Source organism: Acanthaster planci, linkage group LG12, assembly GCF_054643075.1.
Source record: "Acanthaster planci isolate LZ-2023a linkage group LG12, COTS_SCS, whole genome shotgun sequence".
Lineage (NCBI taxonomy): Eukaryota > Metazoa > Echinodermata > Asteroidea > Valvatida > Acanthasteridae > Acanthaster > Acanthaster planci.
Genome location: NC_141788.1, coordinates 14,499,055 through 14,513,318, shown reverse-complemented (window position 1 = coordinate 14,513,318; position 14,264 = coordinate 14,499,055). Strand labels below are relative to the sequence as shown.

General features: G+C 39.9%; 1 protein-coding gene across 2 annotated transcripts in view; it reads right to left on the bottom strand.

Moving 5' to 3' along the window:
- Nucleotides 1-14,264, bottom strand: part of LOC110987221 (inactive tyrosine-protein kinase transmembrane receptor ROR1-like) — a 90,560-nt gene that overhangs the window by 20,627 nt on the left and 55,669 nt on the right. The window contains exons 2-3 of one of the 2 annotated variants that reach the window (XM_022249767.2): nucleotides 8,876-8,930; nucleotides 174-481 (exon numbers count right to left, since the gene is read on the bottom strand). In XM_022249767.2, coding sequence (XP_022105459.1) covers nucleotides 174-481; nucleotides 8,876-8,930 — 363 coding nt within the window. Of the gene's footprint in view, nucleotides 1-173; nucleotides 482-1,135; nucleotides 1,344-8,875; nucleotides 8,931-14,264 lie in introns of those variants that run through there. The other variant, XM_022249768.2, reaches the window with a different exon arrangement.

Genomic DNA, 14,264 nt, shown 5'->3' with positions numbered 1-14,264 from the left:
CTCATAAGTACAACCACAGCAATTTATGAATGGGAAACTTTGAGATGTGCCAGACTTCATGCAGTTATGTACTGCAACAGCATAAGTTTCTACTGGGCAAGAGGAAACAAACACAGGTTTAATCCTACCCTGTTATCACCATGGTTATGAAACTCTCTGCCTAACCAACTCACCGGGTAATATAGAAACCAGACCGACTGTCTCTTTGGACCCTGCTTCATTCTGCGCAATGCATTTATAATATCCTGCATCCAGCGTGTCCACGTTCTTGATCATGAGTTTAGAACCCCAGGGGTAAGTCCGTATAGTCACACGACCCACATCGTCCATCATGTACGCATCTTTGTGGTACCACCAGTACGTGGGCTGGGGGGATCCCCGGATGCGGCACAGGAGTGTGACTTTGTCTCCCACCGAGACTGTCTCATTGTTCATAGGCTCGTCGACCTTGATTTCTGGTATGCCGTCTGCTGGGGCCGTCCTGCATCATAAGGCAAAGAAAAGGAGGAAAAGAATGGCCAAGTTTAGATTTCTGGCAGTCCATCTTAAAACTCAGTATTTCTAATAGTGAGCACAAAAAAAAATTTCATGGTATCCTCTCTGGCTTGAGTGACTCCCCCTGCCCAACTGGCAAAGAAAAAACAAGCTGTCTGGAGAAATTTCATTTTGGCACAGGGCGCACTGGCAATAACCACAATTGTTGACAGAAATTGGTCACACATATTCAGTGCATCCTGTTTCAACTAACAACTTTCTTCTCGCACTTGGTAATGAAGATGTCCTTGACTTCTGAGCTCACTGGAGTTCACTGGCCAACTCAAATCCTGTAGAAATAATTCCACTTTTCTGATTCACACAACAGAAATCACGATTCGACAGGAAGAAAACTATGGTGGTTGCATATTACATACATGTAGAGTCACATGCAAACTCTGACTGTGAATCGGAAAACTAAAAACATGGGAAGAAAGGGTTCTTAAATTTGCTTCGTGCAGAAATCCTTTGTCCTGAACATGCATACATCAGCCTCAAGCCTCCAAAGAAAGCTCTTGTGCTACTGAAGTTTTCGCAGTGTGCAATTTCACAATCAAGAACAGAAGTGGCTCGGTGCATTGACAATATGCAGCAAACTAACCTCCGCAGGTTGCCCAAAAAGACCAGGACAAAGAACCATGCCTTCGTTTTAGATGGAGCCAGAACGCGTCTACACCGCGAGACAGCCATGATCGCACGCTAACAATTAAATCCCTGTTGCCCGGCTGCTGCCCTGCGGCTTCTACGACCAACACGAATCCGCCACGACCACCTCTCTCTTTCCCGTCTCTGGTCACACTCGTGAAGACCTCCTCCAACATGTGCTAAATACCCCCAATGAGTATGCAAATAGCACTCCACTTGACCCGCGCTATGAGCTCGTGTGAGTCTATCTTCATGAAGGGCCAGGCTTTGGTTTGTTAGCTTTATTACTGTATTCATTTTTCTTTGTCTCTTTATTTTTTTTTAAATATTTGACAGGGAAAAGTAAACTTGGGTTGAGATGACATGACAGTTTGCCCGTCGTCCTGCAAATGACCTTGACACTAATCATACTGTGATTGTTACTCGTCTGTCCTCACTGCTGTCAATCTGGCATTTTAAAAAAGACATTTTTAATTTCAGAACCTTCACAGTCAGAAGGGGGGTTTCAATGTGGTGAGATGGTGCTCTCTTTACACTTCACCACAACAACCTCATACATGGGTGGCCGTGTGGGTGTGGTCAAACTCTCAGCAAACACAAGCTCCTCTCCCTAATTTGAAAATCTTTTCTGTGGTCTTCCCACTCACATCATCTCTGCATTGTTGCATTTGGTAGTTTTTCTTGCTTTTCAGGTTACAAGTTATTACTGTGGACCAGAGAAAATTCCTTCCACAAATGATAACTTCAGCCTACGAACCAAAAATGTCAGCGTTATATCAGTGAAGTTGTTCATGACGGTTTCAACACGTGCCTAGCTCAGGCTGTCACGGGTGAGATTGACCAATGATAAAAATAGCTGAAAACAGCTGAAAAAAGCATAAAGAAGCTTAATTGTAAAAATCTCCTATACTTTTGTGATGAGGAAAAAAAGCTGAAATCAGGTAAAAAGCTGAGAAATCTCACCCCTGGGTTGTTCAGGCATTTTTAAAACAGAACTCGCTTGCCCAATATTCCCTTCAGCAGACAGTTCAACCACTAAGGCAAGCAAGGGAAACTGTTTGAAGAGGCCAGCAGCTGAGTGTCTCAAAAGCCACGTTTTCTTTAAACTAAACTTCAAATACATTTTCTTTCTAGTGCCTGCCCAGCAGTCACTTTTTGTCAGTCAAAAACAGGTGACGCCTTGGTACCACTTGACTTTAAATTCTTTTTATTGACTCTTTATCAAAAGGGGGCACTTCCTGTTCAAAGAAGATGCAAACCTCACAGAAAACCATTCAGACAAGTCATTGACGATGCTCGGTACCCTGAACAATAAACTCATATGTACATATCAATGACTTGGGAACAGTGTGTTTGTTTATGTGCATTCCGAGTGGCAACAACTTGAGTCGGCACATCCAGCAATGTGTTCGCAACAACAATATGACTACGTGCAAAACCTCAGGGCCCATCTTCATAGGGCTGCTGTAAAGTGGAAAATTGTAGCTTAGCACATTTATGTGCTTAGCAAAAAAAAAAAAGAAAAGATGAAAGCCAATAAGAAGCTGTACACACTGCACATGAACTTTTTTGGGCCTGTGACTTTTATATGCCGAGCGGATTTTGACAGGCTAAGCAGATTTCAGTGCTCCACGTGTACCGATACACTCTGGGAAAATGGCCCAAGCTGTGGTGGTCACTGTAAACTGCATGGTGTCAAATTTAGGGTAACTCTGGCTCAACACAGAACTTTTCTTCAAGGCAAAAACGGGTTGCTACACCAAGTTAAATCTTACATGATGGATTTTTTTTAGTGTGTCAAGCATTCAAATTTTCCGATTCAGGAATTCTAAAATCTGTTTCGTCGGGCTACAAAGTACTGTTTAATTGCGCTTTAAAGTACACCCTGGTACATTAATAAACATATGTTCAATCAGCTAAAATCCTACGTTATGTACAAAATGTAAAAGAACATAAACATTTCAGTATGTTCTGATGAATATTAGCAATCACATTATCATATATAGTGTGTTTTTAAAAAAAAGGAAACTGAGATTAATTTCTTCATTTCTTGGACATGGCTAAATATTTTGGAAATGGACAACTGCCATTTATTGAATAATGATGTCCTCTTTCTTATGACACCAAAAAATCCAATTAATTGTCACAGATGACTGAGCATGACGCAGTTCAATCAACCATGTCAGAACTGATTTTGCACCAGACAGATGTTTTGGTAACGAACCTTGTCTGCCCAGTGCAGGGCTTTTGTTGGGCCTGCAAAATTATGTAACCCCCAACATGCTATTTCACTGCACACTCCTTAAAAGTGGAAAGGTTGTTCGTTTTCTCAGACCTGCAAAATGCAGTTTACAACTGAGCAGGGTGTGTTTGTGGTAGCAGAGTGGTCGAGGACAGGAAGCCTCCAGCAAGTACATGTACTGTAGCAGATGCATTTGGTCAGTGTTCTCCTGACTGTGCCATTCCCGCCAACTCGACAATTTGGAAAAACAACCGAAAGTGCCAAAGGGAGGCGACAAGCTTGAATCTCAACAAGGATCGCTCAGGCTGACGAAGAACGACAAGATCAGATGTGAACATCAGGGCTCTCTGTGAGTTGCTACAAAGAGACCCGAATGTGTCTGCCAGGACAAATGGGGTGGGAATTTCACCATCCTCCTTCCACAAGATTGTTCGATTGGACATCCAATGGTACCGGGCTCCCTTACAAGATGCACAGGCGACGGGAACTCCTGATTCAGATCTACCCAGATGACTAAGATTTGCCAGTGGTACCTTGACAAGCTTCCCAGATTTTTGGAGCACCTTGTGATTGGGATGAAGCAGTGTTTTTCCATGAATGGCCAAGTCTATAATTAGAATGTCCGCAAATACAGTGTATGCTCCAATGCATACCCCACCCAACTTCAGTTTAACCAAGAGTAGTTGCAATCAACCATGAGATTGAGTGGCCACCAAGGTCCCCTGACCTCCACCCTGTGATTTCTCTTTGTGGGGACATCTTAAGAACCAAGTTTACAAGTCGCCACCCCAAGATATCAATGATCCACATGCCAGAATCATCATGAGACCTTAAGAGGACAGAGAGATGTAATAATCACTAATGCATTGAGAGCGATAAGAACCAGAGCTGAATCTTGTGTTGAAAGGAATGAGGGGCATGTCAAAGGACAATGGGGTTAGGTCCAGACAGGCATAAGCACCCAAATGTTAAATTACTGAATAACAATTTTGTTAAGGACACACTGGTCTTTCTTCTTCTTCTTTTTTAGGTTTGACAATTGTGGGGGTTAGACTGCGGTGAATCTGGGGCAAGACCAGCTCTGACATGGTTGATTGAACTGCTTCATGCTCAGTCTCCTCTTGACAGTAAATTGGATTTCTTGGTGTCATAAGAAAGAGGACATCATTAGTTAATAAATGGTGGTTGCCAATTTACAAAATACTTAGCCATGTCCAAGAAATGAAGAAATTAATGTCAGTTTCCTTTTTTAAAAACACTGTATAACAAAATTTGTTACCTAAAAAGGGAAAAACAAGTAACCTCTAAATTAAAAAAAAAACATTTACATGTAGCTTTGTTGACTTTGAATATTGGTAAAAAGCCATTTAAAGCCATTTGAAATTTTCTTACTGACTGAAAGCTCCTCTTCTAGGGAGGAGGGGCCACTTTTTGGGCCACTCTAGTTTCATGCATCTTTATATTTCAAACAATCTGGTTTACAAAGACCATTTACCAATCCTGTTATGTCAGAGTCTTCAAGCTTGGTTCAAACATCATGTGTGGATAGGCGATGAGAACCGGCCTGTCCAGGTTTGAGGCACCCAGTGTAAACAGGTTGTCTGCTCTCGCAGAATTCCTGGCTACAATCTTTGTTGCTCTTGCCGAGTTCAAAGTCAGCAGTTTGTCCAGGACAAATAAACAAAGAAACCACAGAGGCTTTTCTTGTGACAGGCTACCTTTTTATTTGATGTCTCAATTAGGTTCTATTAATTGACATGGTACTAGAAACTTTGAAAGCTGACGGAGGCCAAAAACCAATAAAAATTAAGAGAATGTAAGGTTAGGGGATTATGGCAGTTTTTCTTCTCTGCCATAGTTACAACCACCACCTAAATCTGTATATAGTGCAGTAGACATAAAGATTCCCAAAAATGCACATCTAAAATGGCACAAGGTTTTCAAATATTCATGGACATGGAAATTCTGATAAAATAAAATGTTCAAAACCATTAACTGTCTATACATGTCCATCTGTCAGCAGCTTGTAGAAACTTAACCACTTAGGATGTAATAAAATGTAAACTTCACATATATTGCACACACCATTATGTCAAATTGCATTTTAATTATATGTACATAACGCTAAAGAGGAGAGCTAGACTGACTGACCATATTCAGAAATGGACAAAACATTTCCTTCTTGAGATAAAAGGAAGTCTGTCTGCGATGATGATGATGACGCACTGCTCAAACACACATTACTTGCACCAAGGCAGTAACATCCTCATCTTGGCTCTGCTCAAACTTTGGGTCCTCATGCTGAATAAATATCTGCTCAAACAAGATAATGACTTTATCACAAAGTATAGAATGAAGGAAAATAAATGTTGACTGTCATGATGTCTGCAGCAGAGCAACAACACAGGCACCTTTTTTTTTCCCTGGCTGTCATTCAAAACAGAATTTGATGTTCCACAGGACAGGGAAAACATTCAACTCTGATGAAATTTTACAGGCGGGGAGAGCCTTGGTTCAAGCCATTCTTGTATCTTCCTGTCTACACCACAGGAGGATGTTGCTTCACTGAGAAATACCATGATGTACGAGCGGTTCATCACATCTCTGTGGCTTCTGCAGAAAGCACACCTTGAACCAAGACTAGTCCAGGGGATTTATATTTCCTTCACAAAAAGAATTTGCCACTCTGTCAAAACTGTAATATTTTCCAATCTCTGTTACTGCAGGATAAATCTTCAATTTACTTTAAGTACTTTATCTTTTTCACAAATGATGACTTAATTACTAGACAACCAAGTTTGTCAAACTTGCATGTCCATTGTTGGCCCAATTTAATGTAACATTCACAGATGATGCTGTATATAAATGGTGTAATGTAATAACACTTGAAATATTTTTGATTACAGGTCACTTTTTAACATCAAAACAGTAAACAGAAAGGTTACCAGATGCAGTGAGCAAGCACAACGTAACAAGTTCAGATGAAGTACGGCTCTCAAGAAGGTGACGCCCACTCAAGTTTTTTTTTTTAACTCCTGTCTAACTGGGGAGCTGACACTCAAGTTACCCTCAGATATGATAGATTAGACTCATCTTCCCATGTCGTTATTGACACAAGGGCTATCTCACTCATTCCATGGCTTCAGTAGAAGGGGAAGTGTAAACACATTACAGCTGGGATGCAGATAACATAACTTTGCCCACGGCTGTAGAGCCTGAACTTCATCTCCATGATTTTGGCTTGTGTCCACCGATGATACATGCAGATAGGATCTCAAACCATATTCTAAAAAAAGTTCCCTTCATTACTTTTTTTCAATGAATGATTCTTTTTATTCCACTACCTTTCATTTTACTTAACTCACAGTCTGAAGGCCAAATTATAGAGTCAATTACTGACAACTCATTAAAATGTACGTCATTGGAGTTTGATTTGACAGGAGAGAGAATTTCCACTTCCAGTGATTTACACAAAAGACGGATAGCATGCACAAAACCTGCAGGATGTGCAAAATCAATATCACATTCACATGAAAACAAATTAATGACATGGCACAACTATGAGCAAGTTCAACGACCAACTGTTGGTTAATCAGTGAATGACTAACGATATTTCACAGTCGAGCTCAGATCGAACAGTAATTGAATGTCATCATCAAAATCAAAGGTCCCTATCCCAACTCATAAACTGTTGATAGCCAGCACGGTGATCACATGCCAGAAGATCAGTGTTAGATTCAGTCACACCATTGCAGCTTCCCAAAAGCCTTCCACATGTAACATAACAAAGATGAGCTATGGACAAGTCAAGATTTCAGCATTGTTTGCAGCGATGATTCTAGGGCATTCATGTAACATTCTGAACCAATACATGTACATGTCTTACATTTGATGAAGTATGACCTCATCTCAGTGCACAGGACTACAATACTTTTATGATCTGGACAACTGTTTGGTCATCAAAGCCCGAGGAGTATTTTTCAGGGTCTAGAAGTTAAACAGCCCCCTTTCTCGTCTCTTTTAAGCTTCTGCTTTTGTGATTAATCAGGTCTTGATTGATGGCAATGAGGAATCTGAATCTCGTCTGAACTCTGAAGATGTTGATGGGTCAAACATAAAAAGAATTTACAAGAAGAGAAGCATACCTGTACATAAAAATAATCCATCATCTCAATGCCTACAAATTGCTTCACTGAGCACTTTAAGAATCTTTTTAGCATGGAGCCAATGATATGGGTCACTGTAAATGTGATTTATGCAACATATATTTCACTGCACGAACCCTTTCCAGACCCCCAAAAATCATTATAGCTTACCGACGATCTCTGGAGAATCAGGACTTCCCCATTGATAATGGAAATTTGATATTTTCCTTTTTTTATCAGGGATATTTGTCGACAAACACTCGTATTGGACCACCAAGCCTTGTTCAAACAATCGTGGAACCAAATTTGAACAAATCCTCGGAATTGGCACCAGAACGTATTTGAACAATTTCCCCGTGCAAACTTGCAGGGACCAGCCTAAACAAACTGTCAAGGTTTTAAGGACTTAAAGATGAAACCCCAGCTGTTAGCAGCACTGGTGCCACAATGGTTACTACTGAAAGCAATCGCACTATGACCGGCATTTGTCAAGTCCAAGAAAGTAAAGTTTTACGAGTTATAAACTGAGAATGACAATTCTGTCCGGTTTGTTAGGGATAACAAACCACACTGGGCTATACATTTTGAAACTGGGCAAAATCCTTTTACCAAAGAAGATGTTTTCCATTCTGCATGTGCAATGTAAGCGCCCATCATCCAGTCCTTGCAGTTACAGCATAAGTGGCAATGGAAATTGCTCAAAGCTGGCAATCCCAAAAACCTCAGTTACTGATTGCACTGGCATGTACATGCACATACTAAATTAACCCTCAAAGGGCCAAATCATTTTGGCCCATGGGGGGTGTTCCCTAACAACTTGGCTGCGCCGTGCTCACTTTTTTTAAAACTTGGCATGCATGTGAAGACACTTTTTATCATTACAAAGGTGAAGTTTGATTTCAATCAGATTAATGGTTTGTTGTTAAGGTCATTTGAAGTTCAAGGCTACACGCGTGCCAGTTCATATGCATTGTGCACCAGAGTGAAAAAAATATGTATGTTTTTGGCTGAAAGATCTCAGAAAAATGGGCACTAAGGTACCCCACAACAATATGTTTGATTAGCATAAAATTGATGTCAAAATGACCACAAAGAGTTACTCCAAAACTCCTACAGGCTCAGCTCCTGAAAAAATGCACTACAACGATATCAGAAACAAATGTTCAGGGGAGCAGATCCCCCCCTAGGGTTTAGCCTTAATTCTGGCTTGCTCAGCACTTGCTTGTTTTGTTCTGTGTAGATGCATGCTGAGCTAATATAGGCAAAGCAAGGTGAAAGCAATAAAGCCTTAAAGGTAATTTTTACTTACCTGAGTGGCACTGCAGTACTGCTGGTGGGAGTGACATTACCTTGGCTGGCCGCATCTGAAGATAGCAAAATCAAAGACAAATACTAATTGTCAATCGCCAGCTTAGAAATTTGGAACAAAATCAATCTAGGTTCCCAATGACTAGCCCAATTATATGACCACAATTTTTTGTCTTTATCCAGTAGACAAATAGGAGATACCACCATATTCATACACATCTCGCATATGTTCTTGAACTTAAGGGAGACGTTTACACATATGTATTTATAACAACATGTACTTGTATACCATCAGATCAGTTGATAACATACAGGCATGATCAGTTACTTGGAATAGTGGTCATTTTATAAAATCAATCTCTACTAGGAGGCATACATGTACGTGTACTGTACATGTACTGTACGTGCACCTGTATTCAACGCAGGTTCAAGTCCAGAAACCAACTATTTTGCAAAAGGTCTTGGGTGCATTAATTTACACAAACTAGATGTAGCATTCCAGTGCACACTTTTAAGCCAAAGAAGCATTAATGCTGATATGTACATGTGTGAGTTTTGTAATCCAAACATGCCAAGTGTTCAACTATCCACAAATCATGGCAAAATTTCACGGCAGGAATAAGCCGGGCAACAAAGTGATTTTCATCTCTTTTCTTAAAGTAAGTTACACTACGTGTCAGCATGTAAGGAATGTCTATGACTAATACAAAAATCACAAAGCTTACATGATCACTTGTTGTTCAGTAAAGTGAAGAGAACTTGTGAGTGTCATGTTCTTTGGAAAGAAAATGTTGGCACGCTGAAAAACACTGTGAATTCCTAAGGCTTTTGTTTCAAAGTACAGCAAACACTTGCTAAAAATGACGCATGCATGCCGTGCAACTTGGTGGGCGGCATGGCCGGTAACCTGGTTTCACTGTCTGTGGTGGGCTCATTAATTTCCAGACCAGGAGGGCAGGCCAGAATAGATAAGTGGAGCCTCGTATCTGTCTCCTGGTATTGCGTTACTTCATTTTCAGTTGCCATTCCCAGAAAAGAAAGTTCACATCTGATATGACCAGAAGGTCTCTGCACTTGAATGATCCATGTACACCGACCCTACTTTTCTGCAGCATATTTTTACACATTTACGAATTGCTTAAGAAAACTTGATTTCTCCTTTTCTAAAAATATTGCCAGGTGCTACATGTGCACGTGCTACAGTTTGAAGTGCCAAAATTCAGGTTGTGTAAATTCACATGTCTTGATGTTCCTGCAGCTTAGCATAAATGTACCTTCAGAGCCCAGAACAGTGTTCTCCAACTTTTACATGTAGCCATGCTCATAGGTTACGTACAAATGGCTAATGCACATCCACCAAAATATGCTACACCTCTTAAAATTTCTTGAATTAGACAAGCAAGTGCCTTTTACAGTAAATTAACCTTTACTTAAATTGAAAAGAGCAACTCAGTGGAATTTTCTCACTCAAAATAAAACAAGAAGTTAGTCAAACTTTTTGATAACTTCTTTTTTCAATCAGGCTCACAATTGCAAATCAACCGGCTAATCATGTGACCAGTCAGTACATCAAATAGCAAGATTCTCAATCAACTGACCAATATTAGTGGTTATTTTTTTTCCAGTATACATGTACTAAAAAGAACCAGGAAAAGTAGATCTCCGAAGTTTTCATCATGTGGGTCTAACGTCAACAAACAAAATTCTTGTTTACATATTTCCAAGTAAAATTAATGGCACCAAAACCACTGAGGAAAAAAACAGCCTTGGAAAGAATACAACCCTACCAAATAAATTTCCATGTGTTTTTGTGTTTGGATGTTTCTTCCCCATCAGTTCTTTTTCCACTGCCCGGGGGGGGGGTCCGGTAATAGCGGGAAGTCAATTAGGAGGCAATACAAATAACGATGCTTCCTTCAGTGTATCCTGGAGCTCTCTTGACCTTTGCTGGAAATGCAGATCAGGGCATGGGAGATGGTAATTGGGAAACCAAATAGCGGGGATGGAGGAGAGTGGGCAGGAAGAAATTGTACAACACACTCTAAAAACAATGTTCCTGCACACTCCAGTGCCTGCATCAATACAGAGACAAATTATTGAAGTCAAGAGGGAAATGATCAGGGTGTGGGGGTTACTGAAAGACAAGGAACTAAAGACCTTTTTGGATGGGATAATGGGGCTTCAGATTCTAAGAATTAAAAATTGTTTTTAAAACTACAGATAAATAGTTCAAAGAATGATTTTTGAACAGAGTATTAAACTTGTGCGAATATTTGTCAACTGAAAAAGTGCCTGGTTTCTGTATTATTACAGTGTGTCATGGTTGACAGAAGAAACAAGAAAGTTTGAAGTGACTGAGACCAAAACATAAATATTATTCAAAATGATATCGGATTTTAATGTTTCTCTAGGGGCTCATATGGCTACTTACAGTAAAAAAAAATCAAACAAAACACTATTCTTACATGTAACTGTACATTTAAATATGGCTACTTGCGGTGTAATGTATACTCATATGTAAATGCCATTCATTAGAGAAAATGAGAGTCTCCAAACCTGAGACTAGAAACATACATTTAGGAAAGCATTGATTTCTTCTCCTAAGACGACCAAAATACAAGAAAAGGCATACAATTAACCAGTTTAATAATAAAACCAGTAAATTAATCGTCAGCACTCAAGGTAAAATGTTAGACTCTTCCAAAGGAGATAAAAAGACTAAGTGTTGCATATACCGGTTAACTGACAATCAATCAAACCAACTCCTACTTTTTAATAAAGCTCTGTTGAATATTTGATCAGCAAATGCTGTTCTCCCATACATGTACATGTAGGTCAATGCACCGACATCACTTGACAAACGAGACATTTTGGGGGAGGATCTCTCACTGGATTCAACATTTATTTTCATTTCGGAGAAACAAATAAAATATCACCATCTCAATATTTTCAACACAAGAAGAATGATCACGGGGATGACGGGAAGAGGGCATACCATTTAATCAAAAGGCTGTTGCAACCAAAAAAAATGACTGACATCTTGGTATCAGAGAGACAAATTGACAGACAAACAAACAGACAGCACACAGACATAGATAAAGACAGGCACCGGAGACAGACATTAAGTAAGAAAAATAGACAGAGGACAGGCTGGGGGTGCACAAAAATCAGACAGAAAAAAATAGGCATCATACTGAGACGAAGATGTAATTCATAAAAAGCACTGGAAAAGGGAAGTAGTGTGTTGTGACCACTCTGATAGAAATACTGTAAACGAAGAAGCAATTTAATACAAAAAAAGCATGTGTGTCCATTGAAATTTAAATCTCCAATTAAAAACTACGCTCCAGAGACACAATTTTCTTTGACACACCTTAATATGGCCTCTGCAAATAAATTCATATAAAGAATCTGATCAATTGGATCAGCACTTTCAGTTCAGGGAAGGATTTCAGTCAGCTCTGAGAATGAAATATTCTTTTCTCATTCTGTTTTCCATTCATCAATTTTTGTCCAGGAGATGTCCACCTCTGGCTTAATTGCCAGTGTTCTGCAATGCATACAGACCCTGAGAGAGATGAACGTGCCAAATGCCACACTGGAAAGTATTACCAGGCCTCAGCAGCCTTCCTAACGGCTTGGGGCTTGGGACTGAAATAGGAGAGGCCCTGGCCACAACAAAAACAACTTGTAGCTGGAGGAATGGTTGTCAAAATTTATACACATCACAAGCTATCTAATGAGCCAGGGGAGTCACTCGGCAAGTCCAGGATAACTTGCCTTCACAAGATGACCAGAGGTTCTGTTAATATCTGCCATGAATGGCCAATCAGGGCCTTTTCTTGGGGGGGGGGACAAATACAAGAGCAAAATTAACCATCTGTTTCAGATGGAGATTAAGATTTAGTCAGGGAGGAAAGTGACATGGTTCACATCACTACCTTTGAAAGACTTAGTTGATTTGCAATGTCTGCATGTACAGCCCACAAGCGACCAATTGGGCTTGTTCTGGGTTCTTATGAGTCTGGTACCAATGCAATTATATTGTATTTCCAGTCCATGTACTGTAAGCAAGCTACAGTTGATCTGGTACAAAAAGAGCATGTTTTTGGTCTTTCTGGAAAGCAAAAAATTGGAACTGTTTTGTTATGATGACCTTACTCACTATGTTTCTGACCATGACCACCATGATATGATGCCCTGCACCATGAGGTGGTTTGAGCCACATCTTGAAATGCAGACACTACCCACAAAAAACCCTCAATTTGGAACTTGACTTTGTTGTGTAATGTGACACTATCAGTAGAACATATGGTGGCCATGAAGAGCATAAGTGGGAGGAAATCAGCAACACTAGTGAAACATCCACACACATCAAAATGATGAAATTTCACCCTACTAAAACAATTAATTTTGCTTAATTTTCCACTCTTCTTCTAATTATTTTCTTTAAATAAGTTAGAGTCTTTTGATGTTGCTACCACTTCACGAACTCTTATTGTTGAGTATTATTTTTAAAGTTCAACTGCTGGGAATTGGTCAGTGGGATTTCACTCTAACGAAAAAAGAGAAGAAAAATTAAGTCCAAACTGCACAAAAAACACTTAATTTTGAGACAGTATAACAAACCAGAACAGTCACTCACAATATGACCTGCAATACACCCAAAGTGATTACCAGTGAAAGAAGAAACAACACTGAGTGTAATTACTCCCAAATGCAGAAACAGAACTACTCCAAGAATGCGGACAACCCCAAGCACAATGTGGGAGAAATATTTATATAAGAGAATGGCAATATTTTAAAAAAGAAAAGAAAAAAAGCTCACTTGAAGAACTACACCTGAAGGAGAAAATCCTGGATATATCTCATGCCCAGTGCATGCTGGGAAAACACCTTCAAGTCCTAATAAACAGTGGAAGTTTTAGTGTACACCAGACAACCATCCTGAAACATAACAGTTCCAGAGTTGCTTCATCCACTCTCTGAGTGCACAGGAACACTTAACACATTCGAATACATGTACATGTATGTTCAGTTTGGTTGATCAATACACTCAAAAGGGCACTGCTTTTCTTTTGACAACCATTAGGGAAAATTCTGTCAGACCTTTGCTATCTGTTTTGGAAAATCAAGAAGTGGATCAAAAGAATTTCAGTCGGTATATCCCCAAAGTAGTTACAAGTAAGTGTCTACGCAATAAAGAGCCAGAACACTTAGGCTCTTGACATTTTAACATTTGAAACAAAGATCTATACACTAAACGTTGCTTTGCAAACACAGTTTGCATACATTACCCTCATTTCACAGGCTGGGTTCCTTTCCACCTGCGTGCGGCTTTGAGTCCAACTTCAAAATTTGACAAGTGACACTGTGGCATGCCTGGGCTG